The following is an 18,414-nucleotide window of genomic DNA, read 5'->3' as shown; positions in this document are numbered from 1 at the left end:
CCACTTTCAATAATTGAAATCAGGCTGAGCAGGAGGAAGAGCCAGCAGGATTTGACAAGTTTAGACAAGTTGAGGGAAGGTCCACAGCTTTTGTTGAAATAAGAACAGGTAGAGGCAGATCTAAAGAAGTAAGGATGATGAAAACAACAATCAGCAATTTATTGTGTCTAGGTACAAGGAAATGACCATGACCTGATTGTAACACACCATGTTGTTTTAATTCTCTTTGATTATTATTCCTAATATAAGTTTCTAGAGGTGGAGTTGTACTTAATGGGAGAGTTAAGTAGATTTTTTAAATGACTGAAAACATGTAGATTTTCAAATGTTAGAAAATCATCTGTATTGTCTCTTTTAACCTTATACTTTTCCCACATTAAAACTATGTTTCAATACTATTTTTTTGTTATTTGCTTTAATACAAATGTCAGTGGGATTACATGAAGTCCAAATGATTCTTTGTTTGCTAACAATTCCTCTTACCTGCTTGAAAGTAGTTTTACATCTTTCACACAGAGATCTGTGGTCTTCTGACAAACAGGACATAAAAATGACAAACCAAGCACAAGACTTACAAAAAAAAAGATTTTATTTATTTATGCCCCAGTGACAACAGTGTTAACAGTTCATCTGACCATTGATGCTTTTAAAAGCAGTGGAGCTTAAAGTTAAAACCTGCAAGCTTTCTATGGTGCCGTCTTGGCAAATCCAAGTGGAGAAACCATGCACTTTTCAAACAGGATCATGAAAACAAATAACCAAATAATTGAAAATGACAGAAAACTTGGATTAATGCAAAGTAGAGAGACTAGCAATTCTTTCTCCAACTGCAATGGTTAAAAAGTATTTTAATCATCATTTTCCTAAACAATAACAAAGGTAGAGGAGCTGCTTTGGCACAAACAGCAGAAGTGGAAAAGGTTACAGGGAAACATAAAGTGAATGGTCCTTTTGAAGACATGCATGTACCAATAACAAGCTTTTGCATTATTAAACTTGACTCAAGTGAGACGGTTTCCACGAGGCAGTGACGTCCACAGGCACTCATGTTTTTATATAACTGCATTTCCTCGGTTAATACAAGCTTGAGGTCTTAAGGAATAATGACAAATACTCCTGGATGCTCAGTGTAATGAAAATATTCATACATGTTGGATGGAGCAACATGAGTCCGCCTAAAATAATGCGACACAGGCCGTAAGCTTTGTTTATTGGGTGGTGTTGGTCATAAATCGCAGGCTTGGTTGGTTTGGACTGCGTGTGTGTGTGTGTGTGTGTGTGTGTGTGTGTGTGTGTGTGTGTGTGTGTGTGTGTGCGTGTGCATGAAGATGTAAGAGGAAAGTAGAGTGCATGGCGTCTTCCTTTCAACCAGTACGTAGGATGATGTGGACGCCAGAGTCCGTAAAAACAGGACCGCTCATGTCTCCCACTTTCAGAGCAAAGGAAGCGTCTTCAAAAGGTTTCTGCATCTGACCTGAAGCAAAAACACAGATGAAGCATGTTCAAGTAATAAACTGATTGTCTACACCCATAAAAATGGAATTTATCACGCTCGACTGGATCCAGTGTCCTCCAGTGTCCACACAAAATCCTGCATTTGCTTTGAAATAATACTCTCGGTAGCGTTTATTTTATAATTATCTTCTACAAAACATTTAATCTAATTACTTATTTAGTTAAGCTTGGGTGTGTCATTTGAACAGGCCCAGTAATGAGTATTAAATTGAAAGCGTGCCAACACAGTGCTGGGAAGTGAGAGCAGTGATGCCAGAAATAAATCTAAAATTAGAAGCACAAATTGAAAAATGGCACATAGCACCGAAAACGTACACGGCTTGGAAGCACTGATTTTGGTGGAATTAACCAATTCCACAACAACCAAGTACACAACCCCAAACAGCACATCATTACAGAAATGCTACATTTCCCCAAACTTCCCTCACAGAAATCCTTATTTAACCCTTTGATGCATAACCTGGGTCAAAAGTGACCCAAATCCAATGGAAAATGGGTATCTCCTCATGTGGTCTACGCATCAAAGGGTTAAGCAACTACATATTTTTGTCCTTTCAGCAACTTCCTTTCTGTTCTCTTTCAATTTCAAGAGGTGAAGATGTACTAACAAAAACAGAAAATAAGGATAAAGTCAACTGCTACATGGCTAGAAACTTCTAAAACTGAACGTTCATTGAAATCAGTTTGTGTGTCAATACTCTCCAAATGTGGAATCCATTCTGTGGCATTTATAAAGATGTATATCCTAAAATATGGGTCACAAATATATTGTTGACATATTTTCCTTAAAATAGCTGAATACTGCAGTTTTAATCATATTTTTATGGATTTTCGGGAGTAATTTTGTCTTTATTTAAAAGGAACAGTGGAGAAAGACATAAAATGTGTGAAATAAAGCAGGGACTAAACGTAGCAAAGTTTCTGTACCAGGAGAGAAGAGAACTAGAGACTCAACACTTGAAGGCACTTCAAAAGAACCTCAACAACTCAACCAGAGGTTCACTAAACATCTAAGGTTTTTATAAATATTACAATAAGTTAAAATAGTACGCATGTCAGAGGAGCTTGGCATTGATGTGCACTTTGGACTCCAGAGAGTGAGAAAATATTCTATCGTGTAATTCCTTAAATGTTCACATTTAAGGAATTATCTTTTTGCAAAAATATTACCAACAACGTGAAATTTCTCATGAAAAATAAGTTCAATTTCAACAATATTATACCTCAGTTTATCATTTACACATTACAACTTCTAGATCACAGAGTGTCTACAAAGGAACAAAACATTTAGTCACAACTATCTGGAACTGAATGATTTTACTTTCTAATCAAAACGACAAAAGTCAGACAAAAATAGACAGAAAAGAACAAAAACAAGACAACATATTACAAAAATGAGGTGCAAAATGACAAAAAATGAGACAAACGACACGAAACTAAACAAAAGAGACAAAAAAATTAGACAAAATTTACAAAGTGACAAAAAATGGACACAAATGAGACAAAAAATGACAAAATATGAAAAAAAAGGAACAAAACGACAAAAATGTAGACAACACAAGTGAGACAAAAATATATAAAATGAGAAACAAAACGACAAAAACATGAGACAAACGACATGAAACAAAACAAAAAGAGACATTAAATTAGACCAAAAAGTTAGAAAGTGACAAAAAAGGGAACAAAACAACCAAAAAATTGACAAATAAAACACAAGCAAGACAAAAAGGAAACACAAAACGCCACAAACATGAGACAAACAAAAAGTCAGACAAAAAAACCCCAAAAAACAACAAAAACAAGATAAAATATTACAAAAATAAGACGCGAAATGACACTAAAACAATGAACAATTTAGTATTTTACTTTATGATCAAAACAACTTGTCATGGTCTAGAAATTATTTTAAATTTATAGTTTTACTAATTTACAATCTGCAGTTAATGTCTTCTCTGGAATTTTTACACTTTGAGGGCTGGATTTGTGCATGTTTGACACGCCTGTTTTAAAGAGTAAGAAAACTGCATGAAAAATCCCAACTAAGCTAAACATAGTGCCTTCCTAGATCCTTTCTCAACAGCTTCACACGTCTAAATCATGAGGGCGGTGGTTTAAAAGATCTTGTAAAAGACAGACAGATATTATGCCACGATGGGAAATCAGTATTCACAATCTGCACATGCTCACGTCTTAGACAAAGACATGTCGATGTGTACACAAGGGAAAACCAGACAAAGCAGACAGAAAAATACGTCGACACAAACCCATCCCTGCCTCTCCACATGAACACTCCTCTGTGCCTAGAATTCATTGTGGTGTTTTTATTTAGGGCTGCTAAAGGAGAAGGAACAAACAAATCCCTAAAACAATCACATGCTGCCTCGGTGGTTAAGGTCTGAGGGGTCAGGTGTAGAGAGACTAAAACTGTTCATGTCAATATTTATGTTTCTTTGCAGCCTTTAACAAACACCACTTCCCACTGGGCCCAGAGGCCTGTGGGCTAAATGTCAGCGCTCGAGAGAAGAGGTGAGCACACGATGAGGTTGTGTCTAGCTCATATTAGATCAGAAAGTTGGGGGGGGGGACACAATAAGAAGACAGCATTGGAGAGTTTTATGGATAATTAAGTCCCCATGAAGCTGCAGTCGTAGTTTCTTCATGCAAGCCAAAATCACTAAGGATTCAATTTCTATAGCTGCTGCTGGAAAGAATGCCAATTTTTCTCAGAATAAGGAGAGTAACGTTCAGAAACATCGATCGTTTGTTCAGAAGACATATGAAAGAAACACTAAATGAGAGACTGAGCTGAGGTAGTGAAGCTGCTGGTGTGATGATGAGTTTACCTCTGCCAAACGGTCCCAGATCTCCACCTTTCTTAGCTGAGCTGCAGTCGCTGAACTGAGAGGCCAGAGACTCGAACTTCTCCTGTCCAGACTTGATCTGTTCTATGTACTCTGCAGAGGAAGGAGAAGACGTCACATACATCGATCGGTGTCCATCCAATCTCGTTCTGTGCTCCGGTTTACTCACTCTGAATGAGATCCAGGGCCTCGTCTTTGGATCGCGTAATATTTTGTTCCCGCCAGGAAGACGGCCGACGTGATTGATTATGCTTGACCAGGAGGTGAGAGCAGCGTACCTGAGTGTGTGAAAGTAACACACTGATCAATGTCAACACACCCCACGATCAATACCACAGACACCGAGATAGACTCGTTGTTTTTTTCTGAAAGTAGTCAGTGACATAGAAGTTTAAATGCTGTAAAGATCAGTAACTGGTATTTAATCAATTAATTTGCTGTGTAATGAAACCACATAGTTTAATTAGCTCATTTATGCAAGTCTAATTAGAGGATGACAAACTCGTGACTCTTTAAAAAAGCTTTACTCACACAAACGGCTCACTGTAGTGTGGTATGAAAATCACAGGTGTAAATAATGCATCTAATAATAGCTGAACTCCATTTATCTGCTTCTCTCTGAAGGCTCTGAATAAGAAAGTTTAATCACCTAGAGTCTTATCTTCAGCAAGTTTCTGAGCTCTTTATGTGTAGAGGTCTTTCATACTATTGTAAATTAATCCATTTCAATTTTGGACAGTTTTATAAATAAAACTAATAGACTTTTTGCAAAATAATTATCACATTATGGAAAATTATAAAGTCATTCTGAAGTTATGATGGATATTCTTAACTATTTTCTGATATGAAAGTGAAAAAAAATGACTGATATGTTTCTTAAAAAAGCAAGAAAAATTGTATTAGTTGAATGTATTTATTTAATTTAATTCTATTCATGAACAAATATGATAATTTTGTGTTTGGTACAGTTAAACCCTGCACTGCGTAGACCACAAAACAAGCATAGAGTTGACTTCTGATAGAGGATTTATGTTTAGTTTATTGTACAGACGAGATCAACAGCATGTGCACAAACACCAACTGTCACAAAGTGTCAGCGGTAACGCAAACATCTCAATCAATTTGTTAATATAGAAAGTATATTATTACCACCTGCGCACTCTTCTCAGTTTATTGTGTAACAGAGGGCTGACTGACGTTTAAAATTAACATTACAGGTGACAATTTAAGCCTCTAAAGTTCGAGCGGTTTCTAGGTACACAAATGTTCTTTTTTTTTGCAAGATAACATCGTTCTGCCCTTCAAACCTTTGGGGTTCAAAGGATTAAAACATATTCAGTTTATTAATGAAACTAAGTTAATATTAAAATACTGAAAACTTTCCGGATCTCCCAATACTTTGCAGCTGATCTCTGACAAGACTCACACATATTCTGAGCAGGTATACCAAGTCTGGGAGCATTAAATCTGTATTACCACATTGATGAGATAAAAAGAAGAAAAGCTAATGAGGTATGATGATGAACAACTCAAAGATGATGTCCAGTAAACTTTGACCCAAGTCATTAAATACTGTGGTACCATTTAGAAGAAATGGCAAAGACAAAAGATACAGAAATATTTTAATACAAATATTTGATATATATGAACACTACATTTGTGAATTTTTTTTATTATTATTTTAATTCATGTTCATTAATTTACTCTGTGCAGTGGAGCACATTTGTGTAACACCATGGATTATAATATCCCATGTATAATTTCTGCTAACCACTAGATGTCCCTGTTCTTTATAAGTTCAACACTCAGAGACATGCATCTGTTTTTTTGGCAGCTGTGAAAGGCCTCGTACACTCATTAATTTTAATCATCACATCACTAAATTAGTTCAGACTTGTTTTTATGGTTTGCTGTAAGGCACTTTGTAATTCTCAGAGAATCAATGTCTAATAAAATTTTATTGTTAATGTTATAATAAATCCATTAAAATACTGAACATTACACACAACCTGGTCTGGCTCTCCACGGCCGTCTCCCACCGGACGTTCCCACTGGCTGGCATTGGTGATGTGGTTGAAGTAGTAAACCTTGCCTGCAGGGAAAAACACAGACAGCCATTAAAGCTGCATTCGCTGATTTCTTTGACCACAACGTTGACCTGTCATCGTATACAGTTGCTGTGGTAACCGTGATCGGAGGTGCCAGACATGTATAAGTGCTGTTACATCGCAGCAGATTGTGTCTCGGCTGTGATCGATTCAGATAAAATATGATTTTCATGGTTTCTTCTATCAGCTGTATTCATTCAGGTACAGCTCAGTTGTTCCAGGCCTCATGATGCTTCACAAAAACGACTCCAATACGTTTCACGCAGTGAGGTGAATGGATTGTAAATGTGGGGAAAAAAGATAACGATAATATTAGATCAAGACTGCACTGAGGTATTGGAAGCAGGAGAATTGGTGGCTTCCAAACCGTGTTAGCAAACCACTGCTTGTTTTACACTTCGGATTCTTTTGAAGTCGTGCTGCTTTACAGCAACTCCTGACGGTTAGATCTTACATGTCAACTTCTAAATGTAGCATTTTCTTTAACTGCTAGTCACTGATTTTGTGCATGTGACTGAATGCCGGGCAGGTAACGTGGTGAGTTTGTCATTGCTTCTCTTGCTGGAAACAGAGTTCATGAGAACACAGCTGCAGAATTTTTTTTCAAAAAGCCACAATGACGCAAACTGACTAAGAAAGAAACCCTACATATTATGCATTACACATGCATGACCCTGTTCTGTTTAAATAATAACTAGAGCTGACGGATTTGGGGAAAATATCTAATTGCATTTTTTCCAACTGCTATTTAACTTGATATGATTTACACTTAGATTTTTAAAATTCAAACGTCAGTACAATATTCACTGTGTAATAGACTTAAAGAGCTCTGAAGGAATCTGGTAGTAGTCACTGCTCCTCCATGTTGAAAGGACTCCGCTAAGGTTGTTTGGGCATCTGACTGGGATTCCTCTCGGTGGGCACTTTCCTTTGAAGGTTTTCTAAGTTACGACCAACAAAGAGAATCTCCTCTTTGTTGGGCACACCTTGAAATCCTACAAACTGGGAGGAGATCCTGTGGTAGATGCAGCACTGACTGGAGAGATTACCGATCTCATCTGGTCTCATGTGGAAAACATTGCTAGAGAGGGGGATTTCTGGAATGCCCTGCTTATCCTGCCACTGCTGCGTCCCGACTAGAGATGCTAATGTCGCATTTTTAACTCATTAATTGCTGTTAATCATTTCATCATCATATCTGTTAACACTGCTATGTTCAGGAGCAGCAGGAATCTGATTACATGTTTCCAAAAACATTCAAACTAAAGTGATGAAGTGTATCAGCTCTGCCCTGAGTATAAATCCATTTTAGAGGTGGCAGAAATACTACAGATTTCCTGCAGTAATGAAATTGCTGTAACATTATTTGCGGACATCAGCTCAGGCTGAGAAACTGTTTCCAGCAGCTGGATGAACATCACATCCCTCCATCATGTAGATCAGGTATGAGATTATATTGATACGGAACTGCTGTGAAGAGATTAATAATGTTATAAGTTATTTATTTTGAAAGACTGCAGCTCGTATGCTGTGTGTAAGTTTGGTTGTGGTGGAGGTAATCGTTGAATCGCAATTTTAAATGATAATCACTTGTTTTTTGCAATTTTATTCACACTTAAGTAACCAGATATTCACTTTATCTGCACTTTATCTTAATACAACTGAGCTGATTTCATGATGAACATTAAATGGTAGTGGTTAAAAATGGTTTAATCCACTTTTGCAGAATCATCCACTGTATTTCATTAATTTTAGCGTTGAACTGATTTTTGATCGTTCACGTGGCCGACTACTGGTTAGAGAAAATATTTAGGATTTTCATTTCTAGACCTGACCTCAGAAGTGGAGGAAAATGGATGTTAGTGGATTTAAAATGTGATGGAGCATTAGCACATGAAATACCAACAAAAATGTGATTGTCACACAAAGAGGACGCCATGAATTTGTAAAACCATTGAAATGACAGCTTAAACCTTAAGTAAGACATGCGACATAACACACATTTGGACTGCAGCCTTTCCAGTTTAATAACTGCATTGTTTCAAATTGTGATTTTCATTTGAAATTGCTTATTAGTTCATCCCTAATAATGCCTGCACTTTATTGTGTTTTGTGGTTTTTCTAAACTTAGAAGTGTAAAATAAAAGCTAAACACAGATTTACAAGCCAGTATGAATTTGACCTACGTATCATTACAAACCATGAGTAATCAGCTCAAACTTTATATAATCCTGTCTGCTGCTTCCAGGCGAACCTTTCAGAAAGAGCAGAAGCCCCTCAGTTCACTGGGTTTGTTGATTTTCTAGAGCTGCTTGTTGCTAACTCTAAAATGTTTGAGCCTCAAACAAATCACATAAAATGTTCGGTTGTTAGCCACAAGAGTGAATACAAAGGTCTTCATGCATCCCCAGCATCTCAGGAACTGAGGACCCAACACATTGTGTGGCTAATGTGGCCTTCCATTACCATTAGCTGTGGTTGTAGCCCACAAGTCAGAGCTCTGGGGAGACGCTGATGGATATTGTGAAAATGGTAGAAACGAATAGACCACTTTGGCAGCACTGGGTGTGTTATCATGTTGCCTGTTGTGCTTCAATGCAACCTAAATTCAGCTGGTCTTTAAATCGGCGTACTTCTCTCCTGCTTACATATACTGTATGTTAATGCAGCCAAAGTCCTAACAAAGACAATGGAATAAGCAAGAAATAATCATTGAAACACGGCGCGTTAAGACTACGCGCTTACCAGCAGTCACAATGGCTAGAGCCATTTCCCAAGGTGCAGCTCTGCACCGTTAAAATATGGATTTCATAACTGTAACATTATTTGACAATTTCATTTATACAAATCAGTTAAAAACAATAAGAATTTAGTGATATTTTTGTGTAAAATGAATGCTCAGAGAGAATGTTAGAAGCAAGCGCAAACCCTGGTATCAGACTCTCATTACAACACCAAGGAATGCTGTGGAGTTATGTGGCGATCGGTGTACATTTGTCTGTGAATCTGTCTGTCTGTCTGCAACATTACTCAAAAACAGAGGGATATGGATGAAATTTTCAGGGAAGGTCAGAAATGACACCAGGACCACCTCATTAGATTTTGGCAGTGATGCAGCTTATAGATATATATAGATTTGTTAAGGATTTTCCATTGCAAGATATAGCAGTCGACACGGCATCACCGTAACCATGACAACAAGTGACAGCTGTGTCAGTTACCTGCAATCAATTCACTCGACCCGCTACATATTTTGGTCACGCAGTTCAGTATCTGTACACAACTTACGCATGTACAACACATGCCTGTGCTCACTGCAAGGTAATTTTTTATTTATTTAGTTAGTTTGTGGGTGGATCTATATTAAATGGCCACACTATGTTGTCGTGATTTCTGACTACACAAATTGAGGAATGACCAGTCTTGGTGGAGTACTGCACTCTCTGAGTGCTTTTCTTGTTTACATATGCTGTCAATAACTGACACACAGTCTTTTTCCTGATGGGGGCGGGGCCAGAAACAGCCAACTTCCATTGGCTCTTAAACAGCCTGTTTGGAACAGGGCTAAAACCAGGGATTGTACAGTCATGGTGACTTAACCATCTTTGTGGTATTTTGTAACTGAAAATGGGAACGTGCGAGACTTTCATTAATAGGCTGAAAATGAGCACCACATGGGACCTTTAAGGAATAGAGAGGCGCATCTATAAATGAACTACAGGAGACAGGCGCAGCGTAATGTGATGGGACAACTGCACTGGAGAAAGGGAAACAGTGCGAGGTTTATGTCGTAACAGAAATGGGCGCTGGAAGCTTTTTGGCTTCCCAGCATGCCTGTAATAAACCCCTGCTGGTACTCGTGCAGTTTGCAGGTGAGGCACTGGGCGGGGTGACGTCATACAGGGCCCTGCAGCAGCCAGGTTAATGGAGTGGCGCCATCATGAAGCAACACACCCAATAACAGCCAAAACACCACATTTAAGAAAACACTCCTCAAGCACCGAGTAACCAGGCGCTAGTTTCAGCCTGCAGTAACAGAATTTACAGTTCCCTCTCTTTGGTTTAGACACTAAACCACGATGCTGAGCTGCTAGCTGCTGAGCTAAGTTTACCACATACTGCCATTTAGCTAGCTGTCCAGCACGTTTAGCTTCTCGTGGCTTATGTTTCATTACCTGAACTGCGGCTCATTCTTTTCTCCCAACCAGGCGGTAGGTTCTCCTCGTCTGCCATGATGTTTTTTTTTCTGCAGCCGCGTTTTTAAATTTAATTTCAATGCAGCTACCGTGTGGCAGACTGAGCTGCAGCTAAGCAGATTACGACAGTTAGCGGCGTGTTGACGGTACAAGTTGTGTTCCGATTAAACCCGCCTTCGATGGGGTCCTCTGTCCTGCTATAGGTCAATTTGTACTGTCAATCATCTGCTTGCTAACTTGATTGGCTGAGAGGTCAACAACGCAATTAAATCAGCTTTACGGTAAGCAGGACCGAGAGCGTTTCAGAAAATATTAGCGATAAGGGAATATTTGTTTATCTGCTGGAAATTAACAGGTATTTAACACAGACTTTTAATAAAGTGATACAATGATCGACTTAATCCTGGTGTACGTGTATGCTTAGTAATATTACGCACATTTGTCTGTACAGTAACAGTAATGCGACGATGTTGTGAGCTGTAGCTAATATTAGCTAAACAAAACAGCCTGGATCATTTAATGTGGTTTCACTGGCTCTGTATCCCTCGTACGTTGTGCATGAAGGAAATACATTAGACATAAGGTCCAACTATTTATAACGGCATTACTCCTCTGTATGAAGGAATGGTGTCAATCGGCTGGACTGTCCCACATGTGGCGCTAATTTGTTTTTTTCTCCACCGGCTGTCAGGATCTGAAGATGATCGAGGTGGTTTGCAACGATCGACTGGGCAAGAAAGTCCGGGTCAAGTGCAAGTATCCTTTACTGAAACTGGAGATGATGCTGATTTTCTTTAGGAATCAGGCAATGAGACGATGAGTTGACATGAGAAGCTCAATATTAGTCTAGAAGTGTTTTCATAGCACCTCAACTCTTATTATATGCTTAATTTCTGTTGAGCGTGTTCAGTTAGTAGTACCTTAAAAAAAAATCCTACCATTTCCCTATGGATTATTTACAATGTAGTTAACAGTATGTAGTTTGCAGAGTGATGTTTACAGTGAATCAATTACCCATTCGGTTTTAGAAAAGAGTGAGAGTGCACATGACTGTTTCTCTTAGGCAATGCCTAATATCATCTTATGACTTATTTCATGTGATGTGGGGAAATATGTATTTGACCAGCACATTGACTCAATTGTTTAAAATAATTTTAAAACACTTGACAAGTAAAAAATGAGCAGTCAGGGATCTTCAGCCTAGGCCAGGTTCATTGTAAACTACACAGAGAGTACAAACAAACCAAGCTGGTCTGCAGCGCTACTAAAATTGTCACCCAAAAGTCATTCCCCACCCAGCCCACTGTGCATCATAATCGCTTGATTCTCCTCTCATGTTGAGGAGCTGCATTCAGATTCAGAAAACTTTATTTGTCCCCAGGGGGCAATTAAAAAAGGCACATAGAGCCGGCAGTGCAACAATGACGTAAAAAAACAAGAAATTAGAGATAAGTAACAGAAATAAACAAATAGGAATGAATATATATAAAAATGTAGAAAAAGTAATATAAGAATAAAAATAAAATGAAAAGAAAGAGGAAAAAACACACCTTAGTAACATGCTAGTGCAAATACAAATGAACAATGTAAGTACAGTATGGCAACGAGGTAGATATAAGTTGCATAATATGTTCACATCAAAACCTCACAGTCTCAAGGCTAATCCGGTCTTGTGTCCTGCACATGGTGGCCTTGCATATTGTCTACTCAGCAGGTGAAATGACAGTGGGTCTTACAAAACACATTGTCTTGAATCGTTCGCACATGAACATTCCTCATCTATTATGATTGTCAACCTTCTGATTATTTACTGTCAATATATTAAGTTAATGTGATGATATATTAAACATATGTACACATATTGTTCAAATGGCCTAAATGGCTGCACACTTAATGATTGTTTTCCAACACTGATTAGCCCTTTAAAGCCAAAATATGCTATGATTAACTGTCAGCTATTTAAGCTAAGTCTTGTTGGTATGTGAGAGGCCGATTTATGTAATGTTGGTTTGAAATAGTCTCATATAGTTTGTTTAATAAATACTTTCAAATGGGCTGTAACCAGTTCAGTGGCGACAGACCGCTAAGCAACTGGTCTGGATAAAAACAGAAAGCTGACGGACCACTGAACTGGCTACAACTGCTGCTGAAATTGTGACTGAAATATTTAACTGAGATTGATTGCTGTAGTCTCTATGTTTTCGTCTTTCAAGAGCTGGTCATTAAGTGCAGCTGCAGTAAAAATGTGTTGTCTCGAGCCATAGTGCTGTGTCACCCAGTGGTGAGAGCACTTTCTAATCATGTTGTCTTACTTTTCCCAAAGAAAAATGTTTGCTGTCACCCTGATCAATTCATGCAAGGTAAACAAATCAATATTCCAGTTGCATTTGAAGAATCAAAGCTGAATGAAGGAAAGGGGAGAATGTTAGCAGACTAACCTTAGGTGGGCTGAGGTTATTTAAAAAATAGCTGAATGTTTTTTCTCTGCCATGTCACACTGCTCCTTCCTTAACATCCACGTTTCAGCTCAGAGGATACCATTGGAGATCTGAAGAAGCTCATTGCCGCCCAGACAGGAACACGATACGACAAGATCGTGTTAAAGAAATGGTAAGATGCTCGTGTGAAACCTTGCCCTGTTTGATGGTAATAAGTGTCTATGTTATCGTTTTCTGTTGGCAGCTAAATGTTCTTCCTGTTTTCCTACAGGTACACCATATTCAAAGACCACGTGTCACTGGGTGACTGTATCCTTTCAACAATCTCTCCCGCTGCTATCTTAATGTCTGTAGCTCACTGCTGATACTGTAGCATCCCTTTTGGATTCATTCACAGATGTTTACGCATATTTCATACTGTAACAGTAAAAATCATGATCTTTTTAAGAACTAGACATTAATAAATTGTGAAAGATGTACAAATTAAATGCAGATATGCACAGAGAGAGAATTTTTCGGTCAATATCAGAAGTCGGTCTTGACATACAATAACCTTTATCATTAATCTTGCAGCTGCAGTAGACCCGATGGAAGCTAACTGTTTAGGCTAGCTGCATATTTTCCCCAGTGTCAGTGCATTTTTTATTTTTTAGAAATACCGTATTTAACACATTTTTGTTTCTCAAAGTGCCGACGGACAGCAATGTAACTCCTTTAAATTCATCAGTCTACCATGACATCATTCACAGTCACATCAGAGCTCCAGCATCTTCTAGTTCTAATAATAGATGAAGATATATCGTGCATCCCTTAGTGATTTCTAACCTAAAAACAACAATTGAATTATCACCATTGTCATCAGTCTGACTCCTTGTGAGGGATTTTCCTAGATGTAACCTGTCAGTCAGACTTCATTAGATTTATACAAATATATACGGTTAAAGTGCTTTACAAGCAAATGATGAAACACGGAATTTGAAAACTGATTTGGAGACTAATTCACACCAAAACAGTGGAATAAGACAAAACAAGATATGGTTATACGCAAGCAACATAAATAATAATAAATATGTGAAATGTTACAAAAAGAAATGAAACATTTAAGTGTAAAAACTTAAAATAAAATGATAAAACCTGACATAAAATCCAGAACGAATAGAAGGATTTTTGGTTCACGTTCCAGTGGCTCAAAGCACAATAACTGAAAATATCACCAAATATTTATGTTCTGCTCTGTTAAACACTTACATAATTGTTACTTATTTACATGATAAATAAAATTGGTCTGCGCTGTTGTTTTGTCCTGACCTGTTGTACTTAACTAAGACTTGTCCAGATGAAATCCACGATGGGATGAACCTGGAGCTGTACTACCAGTAGACCAGAGATGGGATACTAGTCAAAGATGTACATACAGACCTTCTCCTTACCACACACACACACACACACACACACACACACACACACACACACACACACACACACACACACACACACACACACACACACACACACACACACACACGGAATTAATGGAATCTGTTGCAGGAAACACCATGATCAGACACCACATCAGAGGGACAGACAGGTGGAGCAGAACACACATTGACTAAGTTTAGTTCATTTTTGCCCACAGACTTATGTGAAAGACATGTTGTTGTTTTACAATAATTTTTGTTTTGATATTTTGGAATTAAAGCTGATATTTACCTACCTTTACGACTGAGTGCTGCTTGTTGTTTTCCATTCTGTCAAACAAAACTAGACTGAATAACTTCTTATATCTGTAATTCTTCTTCACATTAAAATTTAAGCCGACATTACCTCCAGTTAAACGAAAAGCACATCATTTAAATACCCTGAAATTTTACTGATGGTTACTTAATTGAAATAGTACTATTCTTTTTCATTGTTCTAAAAATTTGATAATTTGACATGGAATGATTCCTATTTTTCTGGTAACCCTGTTGCCAGAATGTTTTCTTTGCAGTATGGAATGTTATATTTTGTATAAATGTTCCCGACCATATTAAATGTTAAGGAAAGCTCATCCACTAATATATTTTATCCGTGTGTAATTTCAGCTGGGCGGTGCTGCACAACATTTCAGTTTGTGTTTTCAATCTTGAGCTTGAGTGGAAGTTAATATTTTAAGATTTTTATTTGATACATTTCTGCATTTTGGGCTTAAACAAAGACAGTTGTGTTGATCTCAGTCTTGGTGCAGAAGCTTCTTTTCTCACTTCAAAAGAAGTCTTTTCAACAGTTCGACCAAAGAATTGACTTAGAAGCACAAACACTGAGTCACTTACACTCTCAAGAATTCAACACAAATATTCAGGATAGATGTCTTGTAGAGAGAAACACCTGGACTGACTACAGCTGCTTCATAACTAATCCAACATCAATAGGTAAAAAGATTTCCTATGAAGCCTCATAAAAGCCATGACTTGTGAAAAATTCTACCTAAAGATACTCTATATTGCCAAAAGTATTCACTCACCTGCCTTGACTCGCATATGAACGTAAATGACATCCCATTCCTAATCCATAGGGTTCAACATGACGTCGGTCCACCCTTTGCAGCTAGAACAGCTTCAACTCTTCTGGGAAGGCTGTCCACAAGGTTTAGGAGTGTGTTTATGGGAATTTTTGACCATTCTTCCAGAAGCACATTTGTGAGGTCATACACTGATGTTGGACCAGAAGGTCTGGCTCTCAGTCTCTGCTCTAATTCATCCCAAAGGTGTTTTATGGGGTTGAGGTCAGGACTCTGTGCAGGCCAGTCAAGTTCATCCACACCAGACTCTGTCATCCATGTCTTTATGGACCTTGCTTTGTGCACTGGTGCACAGTCATGTTGGAAGAGGAAGGGACCAGCTCCAAACTGTTCCCACAAAGTTGGGAGCATGGAATTGTCCACAATGTCTTGGTATGCTGAAGCATTCAGAGTTCCTTTCACTGGAACTAAGGGTCCAAGCCCAGCTCCTGAAAAACAAGCCCACACCATAATCCCCCCTCCACCAAACTTTACACTTGGCACAATGCAGTCCGACAAGTATGGTTCTCCTGACAACTACCAAACCCAGACTCATCCATCAGATTGCCAGATGGAGAAGCTCGATTGGTCACTCCAGAGAAGGCGTCTCCACTGCTCTAGAGTCCAGTGGTGGCTGCTTTACACCACTGCATCCCACGCTTTGCATTGTACTTGGTGATGTATGGCTTGGATGCAGCTGCTCGGCCATGGAAACCCATTCCATGAAGCTCTCTGCTGAAGCACTGTTCTTGAGCTAATCTGAAGGCCACATAAAGTTTGAAGGTCTGTAGTGATTGACTCTGCAGAAAGTTGGCCACCTCTTGGCACTATGCACCTCAGCATCCGCTGACCCCGCTCCGTCAGTTTACGTGTCCTACCACTTGGTGGCTGAGTTGCTGTCGTTCCCACACACTTCCACTTTCTTATAATACAGCTGACAGTTGACTGTGGAATATTTAGGAGCCAGGAAATGTCACGACTGGATTTGTTGCACAGGTGGCATCCTATCACAGTTCCACGCTGGAATTCACTGAGCTCCTGAGAGCGAGCCATTCTTTCACAAATGTTTGTAAAAGCAGTCTGCAGCCTAGGTGCTGGATTTTATACACCTGTGGACATGGAAGTGATTGGAACACCTGATTCTGATTATTTGGATGGGTGAGCCAATACTTTTGGCAATATAGTGTATTTAAAATGTGATTTGTTTAAGATAAGATGAATTCAAACTTAATTTGTCTCTGAAGTTCCCTCAGATTGCTGATTTGATTATTTATAAGCTGCATCACTTGAAAATAACTTTAATTCAGCTTGTAAAAATCGTCAAACACCGAAAACCTTTAAATGAGACATGAACTCTACAGATTTAATGTTATTCATACATTCAGAAATAAGATTTATTTCTTTTTATTCATATTATTGAAAGGGGTAATAGAGGTAGTGGGGTAGCAGGAAGGGGAAGGTCAGGGGGGAATGAAAAGGGGTAAAATAGAAGGAAAGACTAGGGGGTGAGGGTAGTAGGGGGGTGGAAGGAAAGGAGAAGGACAATACAGAGAAATGGTAGGGGTGGTGGGGGTGAGGGGTAATAGAGGCTGAGAGAGGCTTGAGAGGTGAGGATGAAGTAGGAAGAAAGGGTGAGAAGGTGGAGGAGGGGGGAGCTTCAGGATGATTAGAATGCAGCCAGGTAGTCCGGCCTTATTACCCATCAGTCCATGACCTCACTGAAACTCTGCTGCCCATGTGGGAGCACCATCCTGCAGTCAAGTTCCAAAGACATGAGCAAAACTTTACCAGAAGAGTGCAGGCTGTTACTATAGCAAACCTAAAAGTACAGCCATGAGGGACTCATCATTAGCGTTCTCTTACTTTTTTGATGTTTGCCATTGATTTCTGATGACAGATTTAATCCTGGATGGGGGATGATACTCTAATCTTTCTTGTTTTTTGACATTACATCTTTTAGTGGGACATTATCCTTTGTCTTTTTCCATCTCTGTTCCTGCATTGTCTCTTTAAGCTTCTTAATCCTTTAATCAACCATGGCAGACAAGAAAATTCCAGCTTTTTTTTTTTATCTGATTGGACCTACAGAATCTAAAATGTTTGTGCAAAAGAGTTCACTGGTGTTAAAGGAAGTGTTTGAGGCAGTAAAACCCTGACTGGATCAAATTTAAAGACATTTGGTAAAATCAGAGGTAAATGAAGAAGAACAATCACAAAGAATAAGAACTCTGTATGTATGTGATGTCTGACAGACTAGAGTTTAGGAGTTGAGTCAATTAAAACAGATAAGACGGGCAAATAACTCTTTAAAGGAAAACTAAGACTCTCAAAGGTGGAGAAGCAGCCAAGTCAGATTGGGGAATGATTAGATTTATTCCTGTGTGCCGCTGCAAGGCCTATCATTGTTGGCTGGTGAAAAAATAAACAATCTGGAGAGAACGAAGGGGCACACTGTTCAGGATTAATCCAAGCAGTGATAAAATCCTGGCAGACACAAGACTTAATGGAAAGGGATCTTTTGAGTAAGCAGAATTGAGCTGAGTCAATAGCAGGATTAAGTTGGTGGCTTTTACTGCGATGAGACTGTTTGTGGGATGTGAGTGGAAATGCAAAGTGATCCTAACAGGAATGAATGACTTAGCAGCAGAAACAGAAAGGAAACTCTCACCAGCAGGACTAGCACTGTGAGAGATGTGGTCGTGAAGTACAGAGTCAGGATGCTGGAGAAGGTCACGGCCATTTAAAGGTTCCATATTG

General features: G+C 38.7%; 2 protein-coding genes across 3 annotated transcripts; one reads left to right on the top strand and one right to left on the bottom strand.

Annotated features, from left to right (window-relative positions):
• Window positions 1–571: 571 nt before the first annotated feature.
• pin1 (peptidylprolyl cis/trans isomerase, NIMA-interacting 1) lies at window positions 572–10,820 on the bottom strand. 2 transcript variants are annotated; one of them, XM_035946629.2, is made up of 5 exons: window positions 10,660–10,820; window positions 6,383–6,468; window positions 4,546–4,654; window positions 4,359–4,469; window positions 572–1,474 (listed from the first exon to the last, which is right to left on the bottom strand). In XM_035946629.2, exons 1-5 carry the CDS (start codon window positions 10,715–10,717, stop codon window positions 1,365–1,367), a joined length of 474 nt encoding a protein of 157 aa, XP_035802522.1. In that variant the 5' UTR covers window positions 10,718–10,820; the 3' UTR covers window positions 572–1,364. The 2 variants fall into 2 exon arrangements, with proteins under 2 accessions (XP_035802522.1, XP_023122556.1); XM_023266788.3 differs by having other exon boundaries at window positions 6,386–6,468.
• Window positions 10,821–10,943: 123 nt separating this feature from the next.
• On the top strand, window positions 10,944–14,837 carry ubl5 (ubiquitin like 5). The gene is made up of 5 exons (XM_023266793.3): window positions 10,944–11,035; window positions 11,372–11,436; window positions 13,207–13,290; window positions 13,390–13,427; window positions 14,455–14,837. The coding sequence occupies exons 2-5, from the start codon at window positions 11,381–11,383 to the stop codon at window positions 14,496–14,498; spliced, it is 222 nt and encodes a 73-aa protein (XP_023122561.1). The 5' UTR covers window positions 10,944–11,035; window positions 11,372–11,380; the 3' UTR covers window positions 14,499–14,837.
• The last annotated feature ends 3,577 nt before the right edge of the window (window positions 14,838–18,414 follow it).

The sequence above is a fragment of the Amphiprion ocellaris genome, chromosome 4, assembly GCF_022539595.1.
Source record: "Amphiprion ocellaris isolate individual 3 ecotype Okinawa chromosome 4, ASM2253959v1, whole genome shotgun sequence".
NCBI lineage: Eukaryota > Metazoa > Chordata > Actinopteri > Pomacentridae > Amphiprion > Amphiprion ocellaris.
This window is presented reverse-complemented; position numbering and strand designations above follow the sequence as displayed.

Coding starts and splice junctions, on each gene's coding strand:
- pin1 (XM_035946629.2), bottom strand. CDS start 10,717: ATGGCAGACGAGGAGAACCTACCGCCTGGTTGGGAGAAAAGAATGAGC. Junction 4,655..6,382: donor GTGGAGAGCCAGACCAGGTT/GTGTGTAATGTT, acceptor TCACACACTCAG/GTACGCTGCTCTCACCTCCT. Junction 4,470..4,545: donor GGCCCTGGATCTCATTCAGA/GTGAGTAAACCG, acceptor CTTCCTCTGCAG/AGTACATAGAACAGATCAAG.
- ubl5 (XM_023266793.3), top strand. CDS start 11,381: ATGATCGAGGTGGTTTGCAACGATCGACTGGGCAAGAAAGTCCGGGTC. Junction 11,437..13,206: donor AAAGTCCGGGTCAAGTGCAA/GTATCCTTTACT, acceptor TCCACGTTTCAG/CTCAGAGGATACCATTGGAG. Junction 13,291..13,389: donor AAGATCGTGTTAAAGAAATG/GTAAGATGCTCG, acceptor GTTTTCCTACAG/GTACACCATATTCAAAGACC.